The sequence below is a fragment of the Rhinoraja longicauda genome, chromosome 16, assembly GCF_053455715.1.
Source record: "Rhinoraja longicauda isolate Sanriku21f chromosome 16, sRhiLon1.1, whole genome shotgun sequence".
Lineage (NCBI taxonomy): Eukaryota > Metazoa > Chordata > Chondrichthyes > Rajiformes > Arhynchobatidae > Rhinoraja > Rhinoraja longicauda.
In genome coordinates, this window is record NC_135968.1 from 22,718,805 (window position 1) to 22,737,330 (window position 18,526).

The 18,526-nt window shown below is 38.8% G+C and overlaps 1 protein-coding gene across 1 annotated transcript in view; it reads left to right on the plus strand.

Annotated features, from left to right (window-relative positions):
• The window catches only part of smc3 (structural maintenance of chromosomes 3), a 57,052-nt gene extending 38,811 nt beyond the window's left edge, over positions 1 to 18,241 (plus strand). Inside the window, exons 20-29 of the mRNA XM_078413411.1 lie at positions 95 to 246; positions 532 to 690; positions 1,229 to 1,336; positions 3,503 to 3,611; positions 5,547 to 5,794; positions 9,467 to 9,679; positions 11,782 to 11,952; positions 12,931 to 13,108; positions 15,581 to 15,687; positions 17,497 to 18,241. Coding sequence (XP_078269537.1) covers positions 95 to 246; positions 532 to 690; positions 1,229 to 1,336; positions 3,503 to 3,611; positions 5,547 to 5,794; positions 9,467 to 9,679; positions 11,782 to 11,952; positions 12,931 to 13,108; positions 15,581 to 15,687; positions 17,497 to 17,568 — 1,517 coding nt within the window. The 3' untranslated portion in view covers positions 17,569 to 18,241. The remainder of the gene's footprint in view (positions 1 to 94; positions 247 to 531; positions 691 to 1,228; positions 1,337 to 3,502; positions 3,612 to 5,546; positions 5,795 to 9,466; positions 9,680 to 11,781; positions 11,953 to 12,930; positions 13,109 to 15,580; positions 15,688 to 17,496) is intronic.
• Positions 18,242 to 18,526: the final 285 nt, after the last annotated feature.

Genomic DNA, 18,526 nt, shown 5'->3' on the forward strand with positions numbered 1-18,526 from the left:
TTTTGTCTATTTATATTACTAAGTAGTGGCTGATGGATTCATTAAGTTGCCCTTGCGACACTGCTGTCATATACTGTTCCTTAGCGTGACATACAGATTAACAATGAGATTGACCAGTTGATGAATCAAATGCAGCAGATTGAAACACAACAGAGAAAGTTTAAGGCATCACGAGACAGCATTCTTTCAGAAATGAAGATGTTGAAAGAAAAGAGGCAACAGTCTGAGAAAACCTTCATGCCTAAGGTACCAATCCAATGATTTTTTTTTAACATAGGAGGCAGACATTTCAGGTACATACAGTTTATACTGACCTTCAGAACATTCATTCCCCCATTAATTTTCCCTGTCGCCTCTACTTCCCAAGTTCTCATCAATTTTACTCTATTCCTCCCGCCTCGTACCCATATTTCTGTGCAAACCAATACACCAGGGACAATTTATAGTAGTATAGCATATGGTAGCTGGGTAGAAATTCATTCCGTTTTGGCCATTATTTTTTGTTAAGGCTTTTTCCCCATTTATTTGTAGCAACGAAGTTTGCAAAGTTTGGAAGCGAGTTTACATGCTATGGAGTCAACGCGCGAGTCCCTGAAAGCTGAACTTGGCACAGATCTGCTTTCTCAGCTTAGTCTGGATGACCAAAAACGAGTTGATGCACTTAATGATGAAATCCGACAGCTCCAACAGGTATGGTATTTGAAGATACAAAATATTATATTATTTCCTGGTCTTGACAAGCTGCTGAAATTTCCTGCCTCTTTGCTGTATAGTTTAGCAGAATTTTCATGATCAAATGAGAAAATGTGAAATATAATTAGAAGGGAACAATTGCTCATTTGAATTCAGCTATAACAGCATTGTTAAAGAATCATTACTTCGGTAAATAGCCTGTTTAGAGAAGATGCATGTCCATGGTGTAAAAAATGCACAAGGGCAGTTTAGTACCACAGTTAATTAAGTTAATGGATTAGAGTAAAGTTTTTTAAATTATGGTACGATTGATCAAACCAAGCATGTACCGAGTAGTTTATGTCAAGAGGATTGATGTTTGATATGATTTTGGAAAAAAATTACTAGCATCTGGTCTCAGACTTTTCCTACCAACTTAAAACACTGATCCGTAACCAGGTGAAAAATAGGACAATGAGTCAATGCCGTTGATAGGCTGGTGTCAGACATGCATCTGGAATTTAAGATTGTTTTACTTTTAATTTGTCCTTTTTAGGATAACCGACAACTTTTAAATGAACGGATTAAGTTAGAAGGCACAATGACCAGATTAGAGACGTATCTCAGTGAAAATTTAAGGAAGCGCTTGGACCAAGTTGAGCAGGTAAAATAACTTTTTGGAGTAATAGTTCACAACAAAACGCTGGACATTTATGCAACAGCATTTTAAAATGATGCAAATTAATTTCCATGTTTTGGAAGAATCAGCACACGATTTGAATTTTAATCAACATTACAAAGCTTTCATAAAGCACGGATTGACCAGTTAGTTGACCAGATCACTATGCTGAATTTATGCACACTGATCCTGAAATCCTGTAGGATCACTGAATTCTCAATGATTTGCCGAGTACAATAGTAGTATTTAAAATCTTTTATTCAAGTGTAACAGTTATACGGTATCAGAGCAAAGTAGTAAAATATCTGTAGACAATAAAGAAAAACTGAACATATCACAGCTAGCAAAACAAAGGAACTATGGAACTGTAACTAAAAGACTGAAGACTGAACATGACGAGAGACAAAAGACACTTTTACAGAACAGATTACAGAATATACTGCTGAAAAACAAGCTTCCTTCTCTATATAAGGTGATTGAATGCAGCTATCCAGGATGAAAGCCGCAGGGGTTCAATTACTGTGCAGCCAGCTGACACTTTCACAGAGATGAAGTTTTTGCAGCCCCCTGTCTTATCAAAAACAATAATCCTGGGAATCACAACTTGTAATGTACAAGCTCCCATAATCCCAAGTGCTCCCACAAATCCCAAGTATTGCCACTTAACAGGAATAAAGATAGACACAAAAAACTGGAGTAACTCAGCGGGACAGGCAGCATCTCTAGAGAGAAGGAAAGGGTGACGTTTTCTTCCCACCCTGCTGCCTGCAAAGACTATCCCCTACTCCCAATTTCTCCGTCTATGCCGCATCTGCGCCCAAGATGAGGTGTTCCATACTAGAACATCCGAGATGTCCTCATTCTTTAGGGAGTGGGGTTCCCTTCTCCCATCATAGATGAGGCCCTCACTCGTGTCTCCTCGGTTCCTGGCAGCTCTCCCCTTGCTCCCCATCCCCCTAGTCGCAACAGAGCCAGAGTCCCCCTAGTCCTTACCTTCCACCCCATCAGCCGTCACATACAACACATAATCCTCCGAAATTTCGGCCACCTCCAATGGGATCCCACCACTAGCCACATTTTCCCATCTCCGCCCCTTTCCGCCTTCCGCGGAGACCGTTCCCTCCGTAACTCCCTGGTTAACTCAACCCTTCCCACCCAAACCATCCCCAGGTACCTTCCCCTGCAACCGCCGAAGATGCAACACCTGTCGCTATACCTCATCCCTCGATTCTGTCCAGGGACACCGACAGTCTTTCAGGTTAGGCAGAGGTTCACTTGCACCTCCTCCAACCTCACCTACTGTATACGTTGTTCAAGATGTGGACTCTTATACATCGGAGAGACCAAATGCAGACTGGGCGATCATTTCGCGGAACACCTTCGCTCAGCCCGCATGAACCAACCTGATTTCCTGGTTGCTGGACTCTTTAATTCTCCTTCCCATTCCTACACAGGCCTTTCTGTCCTCAGTCTCCTCCATTGTTAGAGTGAGGCTAAATGCAAATTGGAGGAACAACATCTCATATTTCGCTTGGGCTACGTACAGCCCAGTTGTATGAATATTGATTTCTCTCACTTCAGGTAGCCACGGCATTCCCTCTCTCTCTCTATCCCTCCCCCACCCATGTCGCACTAGCTTCTCATTTTCACCCTACAAACAGCTTACAATGGTCTGTTTCCTTTATCATTGTTATTTTATTGCATATCTTTCATTCACTGTTCTTTATCTCTCCACATCGTCTATATCTCTCGTTTCCCTTATCCCTAACCAGTCTGAAGAAGGGTCTCGAACCGAAACATCACCTATTCTTTCTCTCCAGAGATGCTGCCGGTCCCGCTGAGTTACTCCAGCTTTTTGTGTCTATCTTCGGTTTAAACCGGCATCTGCAGTTCTTTCTTTCACATAACAGGAGTAAAGGTTTTTCTTCTGACAACAATAATCCATGTTTTTTTGCTAAATATAGTAATTGAGTAATTTGCACTAAAAATTTAAACCTGTTGTGATATGTTCATTGAAATCTTGTGCTTTGTTGTACTTTGAACAGCTGTACCTTATTGAAATTGGCTGTGCATTTTGCAATTTACTATTACAAATCGAACAGAATGGATATTAAGATTTGATTAATTTAATGGTGTACTTTCTTTACTTAGGAGTTAAATGACCTGCGAGAAACTGAGGGCAAGACTGCTCTAAATGCCACAACTTCTGAATTGGAGGCCATTAACAAGCGTGTGAAGGAGACTACATCACGTACAGAAGGTTGGAACCACTTTAAGTGCCAAGATGGCTTTTGTCTTTGTTCTAATTTATAGAATTACAACATAAGAGCACTGAGTTCATGCCCATTCCCAAACTCTTTCGCCACGATTCTGCAAATTAATTTTGTATGCTATTCAGCATCAGAAGTACAGGCTTTATACCTGGTAGAATTTGATTTATTCTTTATTTACTCATCTCACCATGTGAGTGCTGCAGTAGATTAATCCTCAATGGAAGTAACATTGAAAGGCAAAACTCTTAAAGATTGGGAGATTGTCTAAAGATTGTACAGGCTGGATTATTGTTTAATGGCAACAAATTGTGATATTATAACAAAAATGGTATAACACGTATAACAAAAGTGGATGCAGAAAGAGGTATTAAATAATTGGTAAAAATTGGACTTTAAAGAAAGTTAAATATTTTTGAAGCATTTTGAAAATTGGGTGCTTTGACATAAGTGTAGGCTGATGAGAGCACAGATTCTGGGTAAGCAAAACTTAGCAGCAAAGTTTTGAATAAGCTGAGATAATTATTTTTAGTTGGGAGGGAAAACACTGAAATAACTTAAAATAACGCAGGCATGGTATCAGCAGAAGATGGAGCAGATGTTCTCAGCGCTCTATTGGCGTTGGGACTTTGTGCTGCAGTAAATATAGTGGCAAATAAAGTATTTGTAAGCTTCGTACTTCAGGCTGAGACTGACATAGAGTTTGTCAGATAGTATTGGTTCAGGAGTCTCATTTGGAATTGGTTGGACAAGCTATTGTCATTACTCCCATCCTAAAAATCAGCAATTTGAGTTTAGCTTACGTGTTCCAAGGTACAGTGAAAAGCTTTTGTTTTGTGCTAACCAGTCAGCAGAAAGACAATACGCCTACAATTGAGCCATCCATGGTGTACAGATACATGATGAAGGAAATAACGTGAATAACATTTAGTGCAAGATAAAGCCAATAAAGTCCGATCAAAGATAGTTCGAGGGTCTCCAATGAGGTAGATAGTAGTTCAGGACTGCTCTCTAGTTGTTGGTAGGATGGTTCAATAGCATGATAACAGCAATGATAACAGCTGTTCCAATTCAACCATTTAGTTATATAATGTTTGCTTGATATATTGACATTTTTTGCCTTTATTATAATAATCCTTAATACCCTTCACTAATACACAACTCCCAAATTCAGTTTTGATATTCTTGATTGGCTTTGGCTCAACAGCTTTATGGAAGGGAACTGTTGAAAATTTCCATATTTGAACTAAAGATTTTTGTAAAATAAAAGGATTTCTGACTTTTCAAATAATTGGACAGGTACATGGACAGGAAAGGTTCAGAAAGGTATTGGCCAAATGCAGGCAGGTAGGACTAGCATTCATGTGGCATCTTGGTCGGCCTGGGCAAGTTGGGCTGTATGAATCAGACTCTGTGACTCTTAATTTGTAATGCGCATGTAGTCATAACGTTGCACAATTTTAGAAACCTTATAACCCATTACTCTTGTATCACGATCCATGTTCTTTTAAGTCACAAGATTTACAATTGATGGGGTTTTTTTAAACACTGCAGTTTGCATGATTATAAAGTAATTTTGTAAGCATAAATTATATTCCAGGTGTATGAATTCAATTACTGCTTCCTTCAACTTGACAGAAGCCATGAATCAATTTTATTTATATAGTGTAATTGAATGAACTCAAGTGAACAAATACTCATTAAGCATTTTTTGACTGCAGTAGCTGATATTAGGGAAACAGTCCATGATTCTTAATTTTCTAAACAAGATTAGTTCTTGGGATGTTGACCATTAACATCTGGTGAATTCACTGTTAATATTGGATTAGGGTGATTGTTATAGAGATAACTGAGCACTGAAGACAAACAGTTGCCTTTTCCCTTCCACAAAAAATCTGTGCTAAAACATCAGATGTGTTTTACAGAACTGGAATCTTTGATAGACGTAACAGAAGTGGAATCTAAAGATCGGGTTAAAAGCATGGACCGCTGGAAGAACATGGAGAAAGATCATATGGAAGCTATCAACCATGACACAAAGGAGCTGGAGAAGATGACAAACCGGCAGGGCATGTTGCTTAAGAAAAAAGAAGAATGCATGAAGAAAATCAGAGAATTGGGCTCATTGCCACAGGAGGCTTTTGAAAAATACCAAACATTGAGCCTCAAGCAGGTAATGTATGTGGGGAAAATTGGCATTTTGTGAAGAAAATTGCTTCTGTTGTGCTGCCATCTCGAACTGTTGCAGTCCTTAAGGTGTGAGAGAACTCACAATGCTGTTGGGGAAAGAGTTCCAGGATTTTGATCCATTGACAGTGAAGGAACAGACATGTATTTCCAAGACAGGATAATGCACGTCGTGGAAGGCAACTTCCAGTGGTGGTGTCTGCATGCATTTGCATTTTTATATTTTAAGCTAAAATTATTTAATAGTAAAATATAATTTCATCAACCTTTTACAGACGTCAAGAAAATTACTCCCAGTTTAATTATTTTGTTCCTTTCTCTTGGGCTTTGGCACAGGTAGAAATGCAATGGAAGAAATAAATTACAAAAAACCCCACAAAGTGCTGAAGTAATTCAGCGGGCCAGGCAGCATCTCTTGAGAACATGATTAGGTGACAGTAGAAGAGACTGCCACAAGGAACTGCAGATACTGGTAGCCACAAAGAACTGCAGTTGTTGGTTCCTGAAGAAGGGTCCTGAGCTGAAAGATTTCCTATCCATGTTCTCCAGGGATGCTGCCTGACCCACAGGGTTACTCCAGCACTTTTTGTTTTAGTAAACCAGAATCTACAGTTCCTTGTTTCTTGAAATAAAATGCACATTTCTGTAGATTGGGAAGTCACAAAATTTGCCAAGTTATTCTCTATAACTTGCTTTTCATTGAAGGCAAGTCTGTGTGGAGGCTTAAACCATAGTAAAGATATTATTGAGCTTTTCAATGTAGGATCACCTGCTATTATCTTAAGGTATTTATTCACAAAATGCTGGAGTAACTCAGCAGGTCAGGCAGCATCTCGGGAGAGAAGGAACAGGTGACTCCTCGGGTTGAGACCCTTCTTCACTATTATCTTACCGTTCCCTAATGGAACCCCAATGGGCTGGCGAATTGAGCTATGGAGAACAAAATGCATTTGGCATGTCAATTCTGTCTGACCAGGTGTACGTAATTCTGAGGTACAGATAATAGTGAAATATTGATTCACTATGTCATTGGAGCACTGATTAAGGGCAATCCATTTACTTAAAGATCAGTAGAAGGTTATGAGCACCATCTGCAGGCGGAGTGAATCATTTAATAATTTGTATCTGCAGTACAGAAACAAGCTATTCCTGCTTGATTGTGCCTGTCTTCTTACTGCACACAAGTCACCTTTTTCATTTAGCCTCATTGGCATATCCTTTGCCTTCTTTATTCTTCATGTGTTTATCCTGCTGTTCCTTAAATGGTCCTTTTTCTAGTCACTTAAGCAGCTCTTTATGGTAATGTTCAACATTATAGAAACATAGAAAATAGGTGCAGGAGTAGGCTATTCGGCCCTTTGAGCCAGCACCGCCATTCAATATGATCATGGCTGATCATCCAAAATCAGTACCCCGTTCTGGCTTTTTCCCCATATCCCTTGATTCCCTTAGCCCTAAGAGCTAAATCTAACTCTCTTGAAAACATCCAGTGAATTGGCCTCCACTGCCTTCTGTGGCAGAGAATTCCACAGATTCACAACTCTCTGGGTGAAAAAAAATGTCCTTATCTCAGTCCTAAATGGCCTACCCCTTATTCTTAAACTGTGACCCCTGGTTCTGGACTCCCCCAACATCTGGAACATTTTTCCTGCATCTACCCGGTCCAATCTTCTAAGAATTTTATATGTTTCTAAGATCCCCTCTTATCTTTCTAAATTCCAGCGAATACAAGCCCAGCCGACCCATTCTTTCATCATACATCAGTCCCCCCATCCCAGGAATTAACCTGGTGAACTACGCTGCACTCCCTCAATAGCAATAATGCCCTTCCTCAAATTAGGAGACCAAAATTGCACACAATACTCCAGGTGTGGTTTCACCAGGGCCCTGTACAACTGCAATAAGACCTCCTTGCTCCTAAACTCAAATCCTCTCGCAATGAAGTCCAACATGTCATTGGCTTTCTTCACTGTCTGCTGTACCTACATGCTTACTTTCAATGACTGTACAAGCACAACCAGGTCTCGTTGCACCTCCCCTTCTCCTAATCTGACACTATTCAGATTATAACCTTTCTCAGGATAAAAATATACTCCCTGAATTTCCTATTGCGTATATTAGCGGCTAATATTTATGTTTGCTGATTTGGGATTCTTTTTCATCTTCTCTAAATCTGTCCAAGAAACCCCTTCTGTTATCTTTAAAAATATATTAGATCATCAGCTTTCCATTTTCTGTGGAAAGGAGCTCTGTTTTGTTAAGTCTTGTTGAATTGGTATGATCTTCCAGTTCTGAATTTATTGCAAGTGACTTTTTGTATCTTCTCCACTTATTTTTGATGGAAAAAAATTTGTTTTAGATAAACTACAGTTTTTAGAGTCCTAAAATATGAAAATGAGCACTTCAACCCATTGTGGAAACAAGGAACTGCAGATGCTGGTTAATACACAAAGTGCTGGAGTAATTCAGCAGGTCAGGCAGCATTTCTGGAGAACATGGATAGGTGGCGTTTCAGGTCGAGACCCTTCTGCAGATCTTCTCCAGAGATGCTGTCTGACCTACTGAATTAATCCAGCTCTTTGTGTCCTTCAGCCCATTGAGTCCATACTGACCCTTGAGCACCTATTAACATTAATCATAATAAATCCATATTATTCTCTCCCGTATGCCCAGCAACTCGCCTCTGATTCTATCACCCACCTACTGATGAAGAGCAATTAGGCTGGCCAATGAGCCTACAATCACAAACAATTTTTTATAGTATGGGCTGATGACTGCACTGTGAGATGCAAATTTCAAGAAGTAGTGTAGCAGTCAGCAAGGGAGTTGAATTAATGTCCAATTGAAATGATGTTAATGATGTAATTATTGATTATGATTGTATTTATTATGATTTATTATGATTTTATTGTATACATCAGGGTGCAATGCGTCCATACTGACGTTAATTTAGTTCCCCCATACATATTTCTACAATCACTTGGTTAATATTTCAGATTACGTCATCAGCACTGCGTGTATGAATAAAAATATTCAAAGCAATAAACAGGAGGCAAAGATGAATCTAGGGATAAGGAAATTTTGCATGAAGCTCTAGCACAATTATTTTTAATAAAAAAGACACAAAATGCTGTGGATTGGGCAGCATCTCTGGAGGACGTTAGGTGATGTTTCGGGGGCCCTTCTTCAGGAACCAGCATCTGTTCCATTTGTCAACCAGTATTTGAGTTTCTTGTGGCGAGTCTGAACATGGTTCCGACCTGAAACATCACCTATACATGTTTTCCAGAGATGCTGCCTGATCTGCTGAGTTTGTGTCACTTTTGTAATCCAGCATCTGCAGTAAATATTTAATTTTTAGATACCTTGGTTAAAATTGGAATAAATAAACCCATTATTACTTTTTTAAGCGAACAATATCAATTTTATACAACAAAAAAGCTGATAGTTTTAAGCTAATATCACTAACATACACGGCAATATGTCATAATATTTTGCCATATTTAGAGCAGCGACTATTAAGCATGAATTGATTCACAGGTTTTTAGCTAAGAGATGAATTGTAATCTAAAGTTTGTTGAGATGTGCTTTTTTTTTGTGTGTTTTGTATATGAAAGTGGCTTTCTACTGTCATACATTTTCCCCCCATCATTTACAGCTATTCCGAAAATTGGAACAGTGTAACCAGGAGTTGAAGAAGTACAGTCATGTCAACAAGAAGGCCTTGGACCAGTTTGTAAATTTCTCTGAACAGAAGGAGAAGCTAATGAAACGTCAAGAGGAGCTTGACCGTGGCCACAAGTCCATCATGGAGCTTATGAATGTGCTTGAGTTAAGAAAGTATGAAGCCATACAGTTGACCTTCAAACAGGTAAAATATTGTGTACTATTAATAGTTTATAAATTGGTGAAAATGAAATCTTGATCAACTTATTTGATGTTTTGCTAAGTTCACAATTATGAGAGCGATTTAACTGTAAAGTCATTTTTTTCCTTCAGTGCAATATGTTTTCAATCGTTTAATTTTTAGTAGAAGTTCAACACCAACTGTTTTAATACCTGGTGTAAATGGTGATGATGGGGTGATGGGGGAGGGGGCTAATGTCAAGAGTTTAGCCAAAATCTACAATAGTTTTAAAGTCTGATCCCTGGTCGGTGGGACATTCATTTACCGTGGCTAATTTTGTAATAGGGTAGTGGGTAGCTATGCCACTTCTGAAGTATCCTAGCTAGTCAATGTGTTCAATCAAACTGCTATAAATAGCAAGGCGGCCTACCCTTCTTTGGGGGTGGGAGAATTAGGGACACTGTGAACAAAGTTCTCGGCACCTTTGCTCCCATGCTGAATGAGCCTGGTATTTGGCTGTATTAGTCCATGCTGGAACAAACTAAGTACAATTATTGTCAAGGGTCAATCACAATGTTTGTGACAAGGCACTTTGAGAATTCAATGACCAACTCAAGTATATAACTGATTTCTCTATGTCGGGTGGAACCTGGAAGTATTTTTTTTATTAGCTGCGGGATTAATTAATTGATATTAAATGTCTGAATGCTCTTTTGTTTGCAATCTAATTTGGAATGCTCATTTTAATTAAAAATAGATCTTATTTTCTTGTCTAATGATTCAGCCACGTAAATTTCTGACCTTCATGCTTGTGTTTTATCATATCATATCATATCATATATATACAGCCGGAAACAGGCCTTTTCGGCCCTCCAAGTCCGTGCCGCCCAGCGATCCCCGTACCACTATCCTACACCCACTAGGGACAATTTTTACATTTACCCAGCCAATTAACCTACATACCTGTACGTCTTTGGAGTGTGGGAGGAAACCGAAGATCTCGGAGAAAACCCACGCAGGTCACGGGGAGAACGTACAAACTCCTTACAGTGCAGCACCCGTAGTCAGGATCGAACCTGAGTCTCCGGCGCTGCATTCGCTGTAAAGCAGCAACTCTACCGCTGCGCTACCATGCCTTAATTTAAAAGCAAAGCTAGATATTTTCAGTTTCACTTTTTGCAGTCTTATTTCTTTGCATTGTCCAGAGATTTCAATGATTTTGATTGTTTATATAAAGTTTGGCCAAAAGATTTGTTGCAGTTTTAATCACATTGCTAAACAAAGTGAACGTTTTGTCTATAAATTCAGTGAGGGGAGCACTTTGACTTCACTATTACAGTGGAGACCATCTTGCCTTTAGCTTTTCCAGTTGTCCCTTCATGAAATCCTGAGATATTTAAAAAGTATTCCAAGGGTGCAGCGGACTAACATGCCAGAGTCAACATGGCTACCAGGAAATGTCTGAATCAAGATGGTATCTTTAGAGAGAGGGGGAGATGGGTAAAATGTATCAAAATGTAGATGGCATTATCCATGACAAATTGCCAGCCAGTAAGGCAGGTATTAGAGTTTTGCCAGTGAAGGATTACTAATAAAATAGCAAGTGGCATTCCAGGAAAATTAACAGTACAAACTTAGCCTACATGGCACAACATTTTAATTGTCTGATTACATTTTTTTTTCATTAAGATACTATCACCACACAAATTTTTGTTGCTTTCTTCAGCGATTAATTGAAAACTAACTGCAAACCAGTTTGCAGTAATGACTTTTTATTCATTGGAAACAAAGGCTGGTACTGAATGGAGCACTTCTGTCTTTTGAAAATGTACTGCATCTAAACAAATTACTGAATTCACTATAAGATGATGGCAAGTAGAAGCCTTGACGCGCTGTGCAATTTCTGCTGTAAGCTTATATGTTCTTAAGAGCTCTCCTGATAGCTACTATTTTCCTCTAGGTGTTCATTAACTAAACTGTTAAATGTCATCCAGCCCTGGACTTCACAGTACCTTCTGCTGCATTGACTGTGTGTATCCACTTATAAAAGCAAAGCGTCTGGGCTGCATTGTAATTTTTCATCCTTTGAAACATTCTGAAACGCCGGATCATGTTATTTTGACTAGGTATCCAAGAATTTCAGTGAGGTGTTCACAAAGTTGGTCCCAGGTGGTAAAGCATCCTTGGTTATGAAGAAAGGTGACGTGGAAGGAAGCCAATCGCAGGATGAGGGTGAAGGCAGTGCATCTCAGAGCAGCGTGCCATCTGTTGATCAATTCACAGGAGTTGGCATTCGGGTAACTGATTCCATTGTGTGTCATTTTATCATGCTCTCTGCAATTTCACTTTCACTCATTCATTGTTTTCAACATTAAATAATTTATGTAGATCAGGATTACCTGCAGGTGTTTCTCACTTCTCAATGGGCACATGTTTAAAATAAACCAGGGTGGAAGTCTTAGAATGAAACACAAAGTGCTGGAGGAATTCAGCGGGTCAGGCAGTATCTGTGGAGGGAATGGACAGATGACGTTTTGGGTCAGGACCTTTCTTCCCTGGAAGTCGTAGAATTTCATCATTGTTTTGTAGAAATCATTACCATAGATAAAATTCATCTGTTTTAAGATGATCATAGTGAATTAAAATTTTCAGCCTGGTTATGGAAATTCAGGTGTAGGAATGGGAAGCACAACTCTAATTTAATTTAATGTGACAAGTTTTAGTATTTTTGTTCAGCACACAATGTTGTTTTAGGATTCCACCTCATCAGAATTTTTTGCTGATGGATTCTGGAGGCATGTCAATAGTCAGTCAATAGTCGTTTATTTGTCACATACACATAAATGTGTAGTGAAATTAAACATTACCCGCAGTTGAACAATAAGACCAATAAGAATAATCAATAAAAATGCAATAACACATACAATCATAAACTAACACCAAACAAAAAGAGACATCCATCACAGTGAGTCTCCTCCAGTCCCTCCTCACTGTGATGGAAGGCCAGAATGTCTTTTCTCTTCCCCTGCCGTCTGTCAGATGTACTCTGCATACACACATGTAGTGCTTGGTGTTAGTAATGGGTCCTTTAAATTTATCATAAATAGAGCAGAACCCTGGTTTACTCATAAACTTATGGACTTTCCCTGAGGATGGGATTAGACCATCCAAAAGCTCATTTATAAATGCTTTGTCGCTGCATGCTTGATAGATTTTACAATCTCTTGACAGATGTTGGTAGTGCTGTATTGTAATTCCTTTTTCTACATTGGCAGGTGTCTTTTACGGGAAAACAAGGAGAAATGCGAGAAATGCAGCAGCTTTCTGGAGGTCAAAAATCGCTTGTGGCGCTTGCTTTAATCTTTGCCATTCAGAAATGTGACCCAGCTCCTTTTTACCTCTTTGATGAAATTGACCAGGCCCTGGATGCTCAACACAGAAAAGCTGTTTCAGGTAAAGTTTTCAAAGAAAACCTTGCTGATTTTAAACTGCATTTTATATTGCTCCATGCATGAGTTTTTCCAATACTATTAAAAGGAATCTCATTGAGACGGCAAGATTTTATTTTTAGTCAATGATAGAGATGAAGTAGGCCATTTGGTTAGAGCCATACAGTGTGGAAACAGGCCCTTCGTCCCAATTTGCCCACACCAACCAATATACTACACTAGTCCTATCTGCCTGTGTTTGGCCTATATGCCTCTAAATCTATCATATCCATGTACCTATCTAAATATTTCTTAAACATTGTAATAGTACCTGCCTCAAATACCTCCGTTAGCAGCTCGTTCCATTCTCCCACCACCCTTTGTGTAATAAAAAGTTATTCCTTAATCTTTCCCTCCTCACCTTAAAGTTCCTCGGGTTTTATGTGATATACAGCAAAATTGTGATCTGTAACAAATTCTTTCTTTTAACTGGGATTAATCAACTTCTGCTATTCATGCCAAAAGTTATGTCTAAATCACAAATAGGGAAGAAATAACAACATAGGATCGTGTATAAATCATTAAGCTTAATGGATGGCATAGGCAGAAGTTAGCAAGTTCACTTTCTGATTTACTATGCTGTTGTATGTAATATTTTAAAAACCAATTAAAACAAATATCAACCAAAAGCACTTAAAAGCAGTCCACAAATAATTAATATACCTTCCCCTGTAACCCGCTATCGCAATTGCAGTCAATGGAATCCACTGATCGTGGCATGGGATACAGGAGTTCTTTTAGCTCCCATGCTCCCACTTAATCCACTCTTTTCCCCACCCAAAAGTGTGAATATTGTGAAGTCGTAAAGAATGCAGATCTGATGCCAACTAATGGTGAGTAAGTTCAGGACTACTCTGCTTGACTATCTGTATTTGGGCTGCACCTAATCACCATATTCCTAAATTACTTGAATGTCACAAAGGTAGCAATTTAAATAAACATTAAGTGACAAAACAATATTGCCAGTGAGTGAGTGAGTGAAGAAACAACAGCAAATTGCAATACGAGTCTTTCGTGAGATTAACCTGAAGAATAAAAAAGATATCTAAATGGTGTAAATCAACACTTGAAGGGTGAAAAAGACTTGGCTCCTTGCCAGTGCACTGTTAAATTGGCAGGACAAATGTCGGAGGTACAAGAATCAATTCTGTTGGGTTAGGTTCAGGAAGGGTAAGAATGGAGGGAGAATTTGCGATAAAATGTCTAATTTACATTTATTGGGATATGCTGAACCATTTTGATTGTTTTGTTTTGATTGTGGTGTCCTGGGAAAAGAGGAGCTTGTTTGAATTATGTTTGCAGCTGCAGATTCAAGGTCAAATGAGATGGACAGATGGATTGCCTTATCTGCCAGGTACCTGGCAACCCAACAGACTGTATAAACTAATCCTGTCATGATTGTTGATACACTCAAGTTCTTCTTGTAAATGGAATCTGCGCTTTAAGGCCCGATCCCACTTAGGCGATTTTAAGGCGACTGCCGGCGACTAGGCTGTCACTGACAGTTTGCCGGGGTGTCGCGGGCATGATCATGAGGAGTCTTCAAAGAATCATAGTGGATCTCGGCGCGTCGCTGAGAAATCATCCGGTATGAAATTTCTCAGCGACAGCTGGCTTGTCGCCAGGTATCGTTGCCTATTGCAGGCGCTGTCGCATACTGTCCCCAGGTTTGCTAGGTTCTCTTTAGATGCATTTAGAAGCACATAATATTCAATTAAGTAAAGTCATTTAAAGATACCATAAAATACTTGTGTTTAACCAATTTATTTACCGTCGGGACATTTGACAGGTCGATTGGAGGCGACAGTTTGACGGTCAGGTAAGCGTGGGAATTTTCACGATGTTTATGGCCATCAGCGATTACATTTAAAGTAGGCTCCCAACCCAGATATGCAACCCAGAAACCAGATATGCATCTCCCGTACATTTTCAAAGAATGCCCACACTCCGCACAAAAATCCATTTAACCACTTTTAAAATTAAATTTCTTAATACTGCTATTAGTAAACTGGAAGTCAATCCAGTTTATGCCTTGTTACCGTGAAGCTTGGTTTTCAAGTAACCCGGGCAAGATGTTATATTTCAAAACTCTCAAGTACTTACCGACTTGTCAGTGATTTCAGCGAAAATTAGGATGCCGGGGAAGCATTGACAGCGTGGGAATTTTGCGATGTTTCCGAAGATAGTGTAATCTCAACCTGGCTTGGCATTGTCGTGGTCATTGTCGTCGGGTAAAAGAAAATTTTGGCGATCTGCTACGACTTTGACAGTCGCTGGCAGTCGCCTAAAAAATCGCCTAAGTGGGACAGGCCCTTAAGTAACTCAGTTACACCTTTTAAAATCTGTTTAATTTTCAATGCCAATTATTTGATACTTGAGTAGGTTTGTAAATTGTAATTTTGCTCCCTTTTTAACCTAACAATCTTTTCCACTATAGATATGATATCAGAACTTTCCGCACATGCCCAGTTCATTACGACTACATTCAGGCCAGAATTACTCGAATCAGCAGACAAGTTTTATGGAGTGAAATTCAGGAATAAGGTAATTTCACAAGTAAATTGGATGTCGTAACCTACTCGCTTTATATTCAAGCTGCTTTATTTGAACAGTTTAACAAACTAATCTCTTAAAATGGGAAATGGTAAATTTGCTGTGTTTTATTGGTAACCAGAGGGAAAGGAAGTGGATGTTAGATGAGTTAGGAGGGAGAGGGCTAGGAGGGAATCCAAACCAGTCAGCCAACTTTGCAATGAGAAGATATCCAAGGATGTATCAAACCAGGCTGTTTACAAGCATCTAACTGGAGTTCACTGGTACCAATACAGTTGCGCTATGTTTAATTTTGTCTGCCGGTGTCTTTATGTATTTGAGATGGGCTTGAATGGTTAAAATTTAAATAACATTTTTATGGTGGTGCAGAGCCAGTGTCCCGGGTTTGATCCTGACCAAGGGTGCTGTGTATGGAGTTTGTACATTCTCCCCATTTGTGCGTGACCGCGTGGGCTTTCCTTGGGTGCTCCAGTTTCCTCCCACTTGAAAGACGTACAGATTTGTAGGTTAATTGGCTTCGGTAAAATTGTAAATTGTCCCTAGTGTTTCGGATAGTGCTACTGTACGTGGATCATTTGTCGGTATGGTCCTCGTGGGCCAAAGGGCTTGTTTCGCGTTGTATCTCTAAACTAAACTATAAAAAATCTTAGCACCCTTTGCTGTTTATTGTATCTCATTCAAGAAGACTGAACACTATCCCACTTGGCTTGCTGAGAATGGACCATTTGCATTACCTCTTTCTATAGGCAGCATATATGTAATAGTGGGACAAGCGCATAAGGGGCATCTTGGTTTGCATGGTCAAATTGGGCTGAAGAGCTTGTTTCTGTGCTGTATAACTATTCCAGGATCTTGCCTAGTTTGTTAGAGACATGGAATCTTGGAACTATAGCGTAGTAGAAGGTTGTTTGGCCCATCGTGCTGCTGCTGGATATGAATAGCATGCTAATGAAGGGCCTGCTGTACACTGCATAGCTTATCCCAAAGTAGTCTGCTGTTTTCCCCAATATTTGCCTTAACAATGCTTTGGATCAAATTTTAACATTCACAATGTTAAGTTCACCTACATTATGAACTAACAGACTATAATTGTGGTCAGTGTAGACTACTTTTGTTCCCCCATTCTACAATCCAAGCTGTTTCTGGGATGCGCGGGGTTCTAGGAACAAGTGAAACAAGATTTGTCAAGCTTTTATATCAGCCTTAGCCCTTTGGCAAGGCTAAATTCTCAATTGTACAATCACTTCACCAACTTCATGAAGTGTGACCTTTCATCAGACTGGTACTCAAAGTCAAGTCCTAAACTTGCCTCTGAAGAAATTATGCTTTCCTGTAAGTTAGAGGAAATTAAATTATACCTTAAGTAACTTAGCATATTTAGAATCAGAATGCAAAGTTTTTCTTTGATGTGTAATGCAATAAGTTGGCTTTCTTCAATATCAAGTTTCATTAATGCATTTTTGAAGATTGTTTTAAAACACAGCATCCACTTTATCAGTCCTCAAAATTTTATTTTGGTAAGATCACTTCATTTTTATCTTCAATGAGTCTAGGCCTGACCTGTTCCACCTCTACATCAACACTTTCACTCAAGGAATCAATCTAACGATTTTTTTATTTAACTTACTGAGTGAGGCATAGACTTCCTTCTTGGTAACACTTTGTCTAGCTTTTCAAAGTACTTCCTATCACGTTTCTCCTTTTTCTATAAATAGTGCCTTCTGATTTGATAAACTTTTATGTACCTGGGTTGTAGTAAAGCTGTGTGTTTAAATTTTCTTAAAAAAAAATCTTTTACAGGTCAGTCACATTGATGTGATCACAGCTGAACAAGCTAAAGACTTTGTGGAAGATGATACTACGCATGGATAAAAATAGCAGGACCTGGTTTCCAATCAATTGAACACAAGTTGTATACTTTTTATCTCCAGATTTGATTTGCACTAATAGTGCTTATATCATACTAAACTAGATAGTCACTGCATTTCACATGGCTACTCAAAAAATATTCTAAATTCCACCTGTGAAGTTGAGTTGAGGTCAATTTAATTGGACTTTATGGCATTTAGGAAATGACCAGAGCAGATTTTCTTCAAAGAAATTTGGCATCTATTCTGTCTCTTTGTTGCTGTTTTTTAAAATAAAGACACCCGCTTCAGCTATCTTTTGCGTGCAAAGTTGAACTATGTCTATGTTTTTGTAAAGTTTCTCATAGTTGTTTATAAGCTTGGTATCTTCCATTGCAATAAATAGCTTTTCACTATATAATTTTTGATCACTTTTTGTTTCAAAGAGTTGCAATAAAATGTTAGGTAAATATTATTGTGTTTAAGTTTTCTATGTCTACAAGGAGCAAGTTTTGTACATTAATATCTGCAACACCTAACAGTGCATTTTATTAGAATCAACGTTAAGTGAATGGACCAAACCTTGTTTAGATTGAATTTTCAATGGATTCTGCTGAAACTTCAGTGACATGAAGGTCCACTGCTGTAGCTGGAAGATCAGATTATATCCTTAACTAAACAATCAGACTGAAGAATTGCTAATGATCCTTCAATATCTGCACAAATTTTAATGCCTAATCATTGATAAAAATTAAGTAGATTAAAGAAGGATGGGATTAAAGAAATGATGGAGAAAGAAAACATGAAAAGAAATTAAGCAAAGTTGCAAAGTCCAGAAATGGGCCATTCAGCTCATATATTCATTCAGACCTTTTTGCTCAATTAAATACGACAATGCGAGGACCGGACTTTGGAAATGGTGCAAAATCTGGCGACTCAAAAGAATTTCACTGTGTTTTGCACATGTGGCAATAAAGCACCAT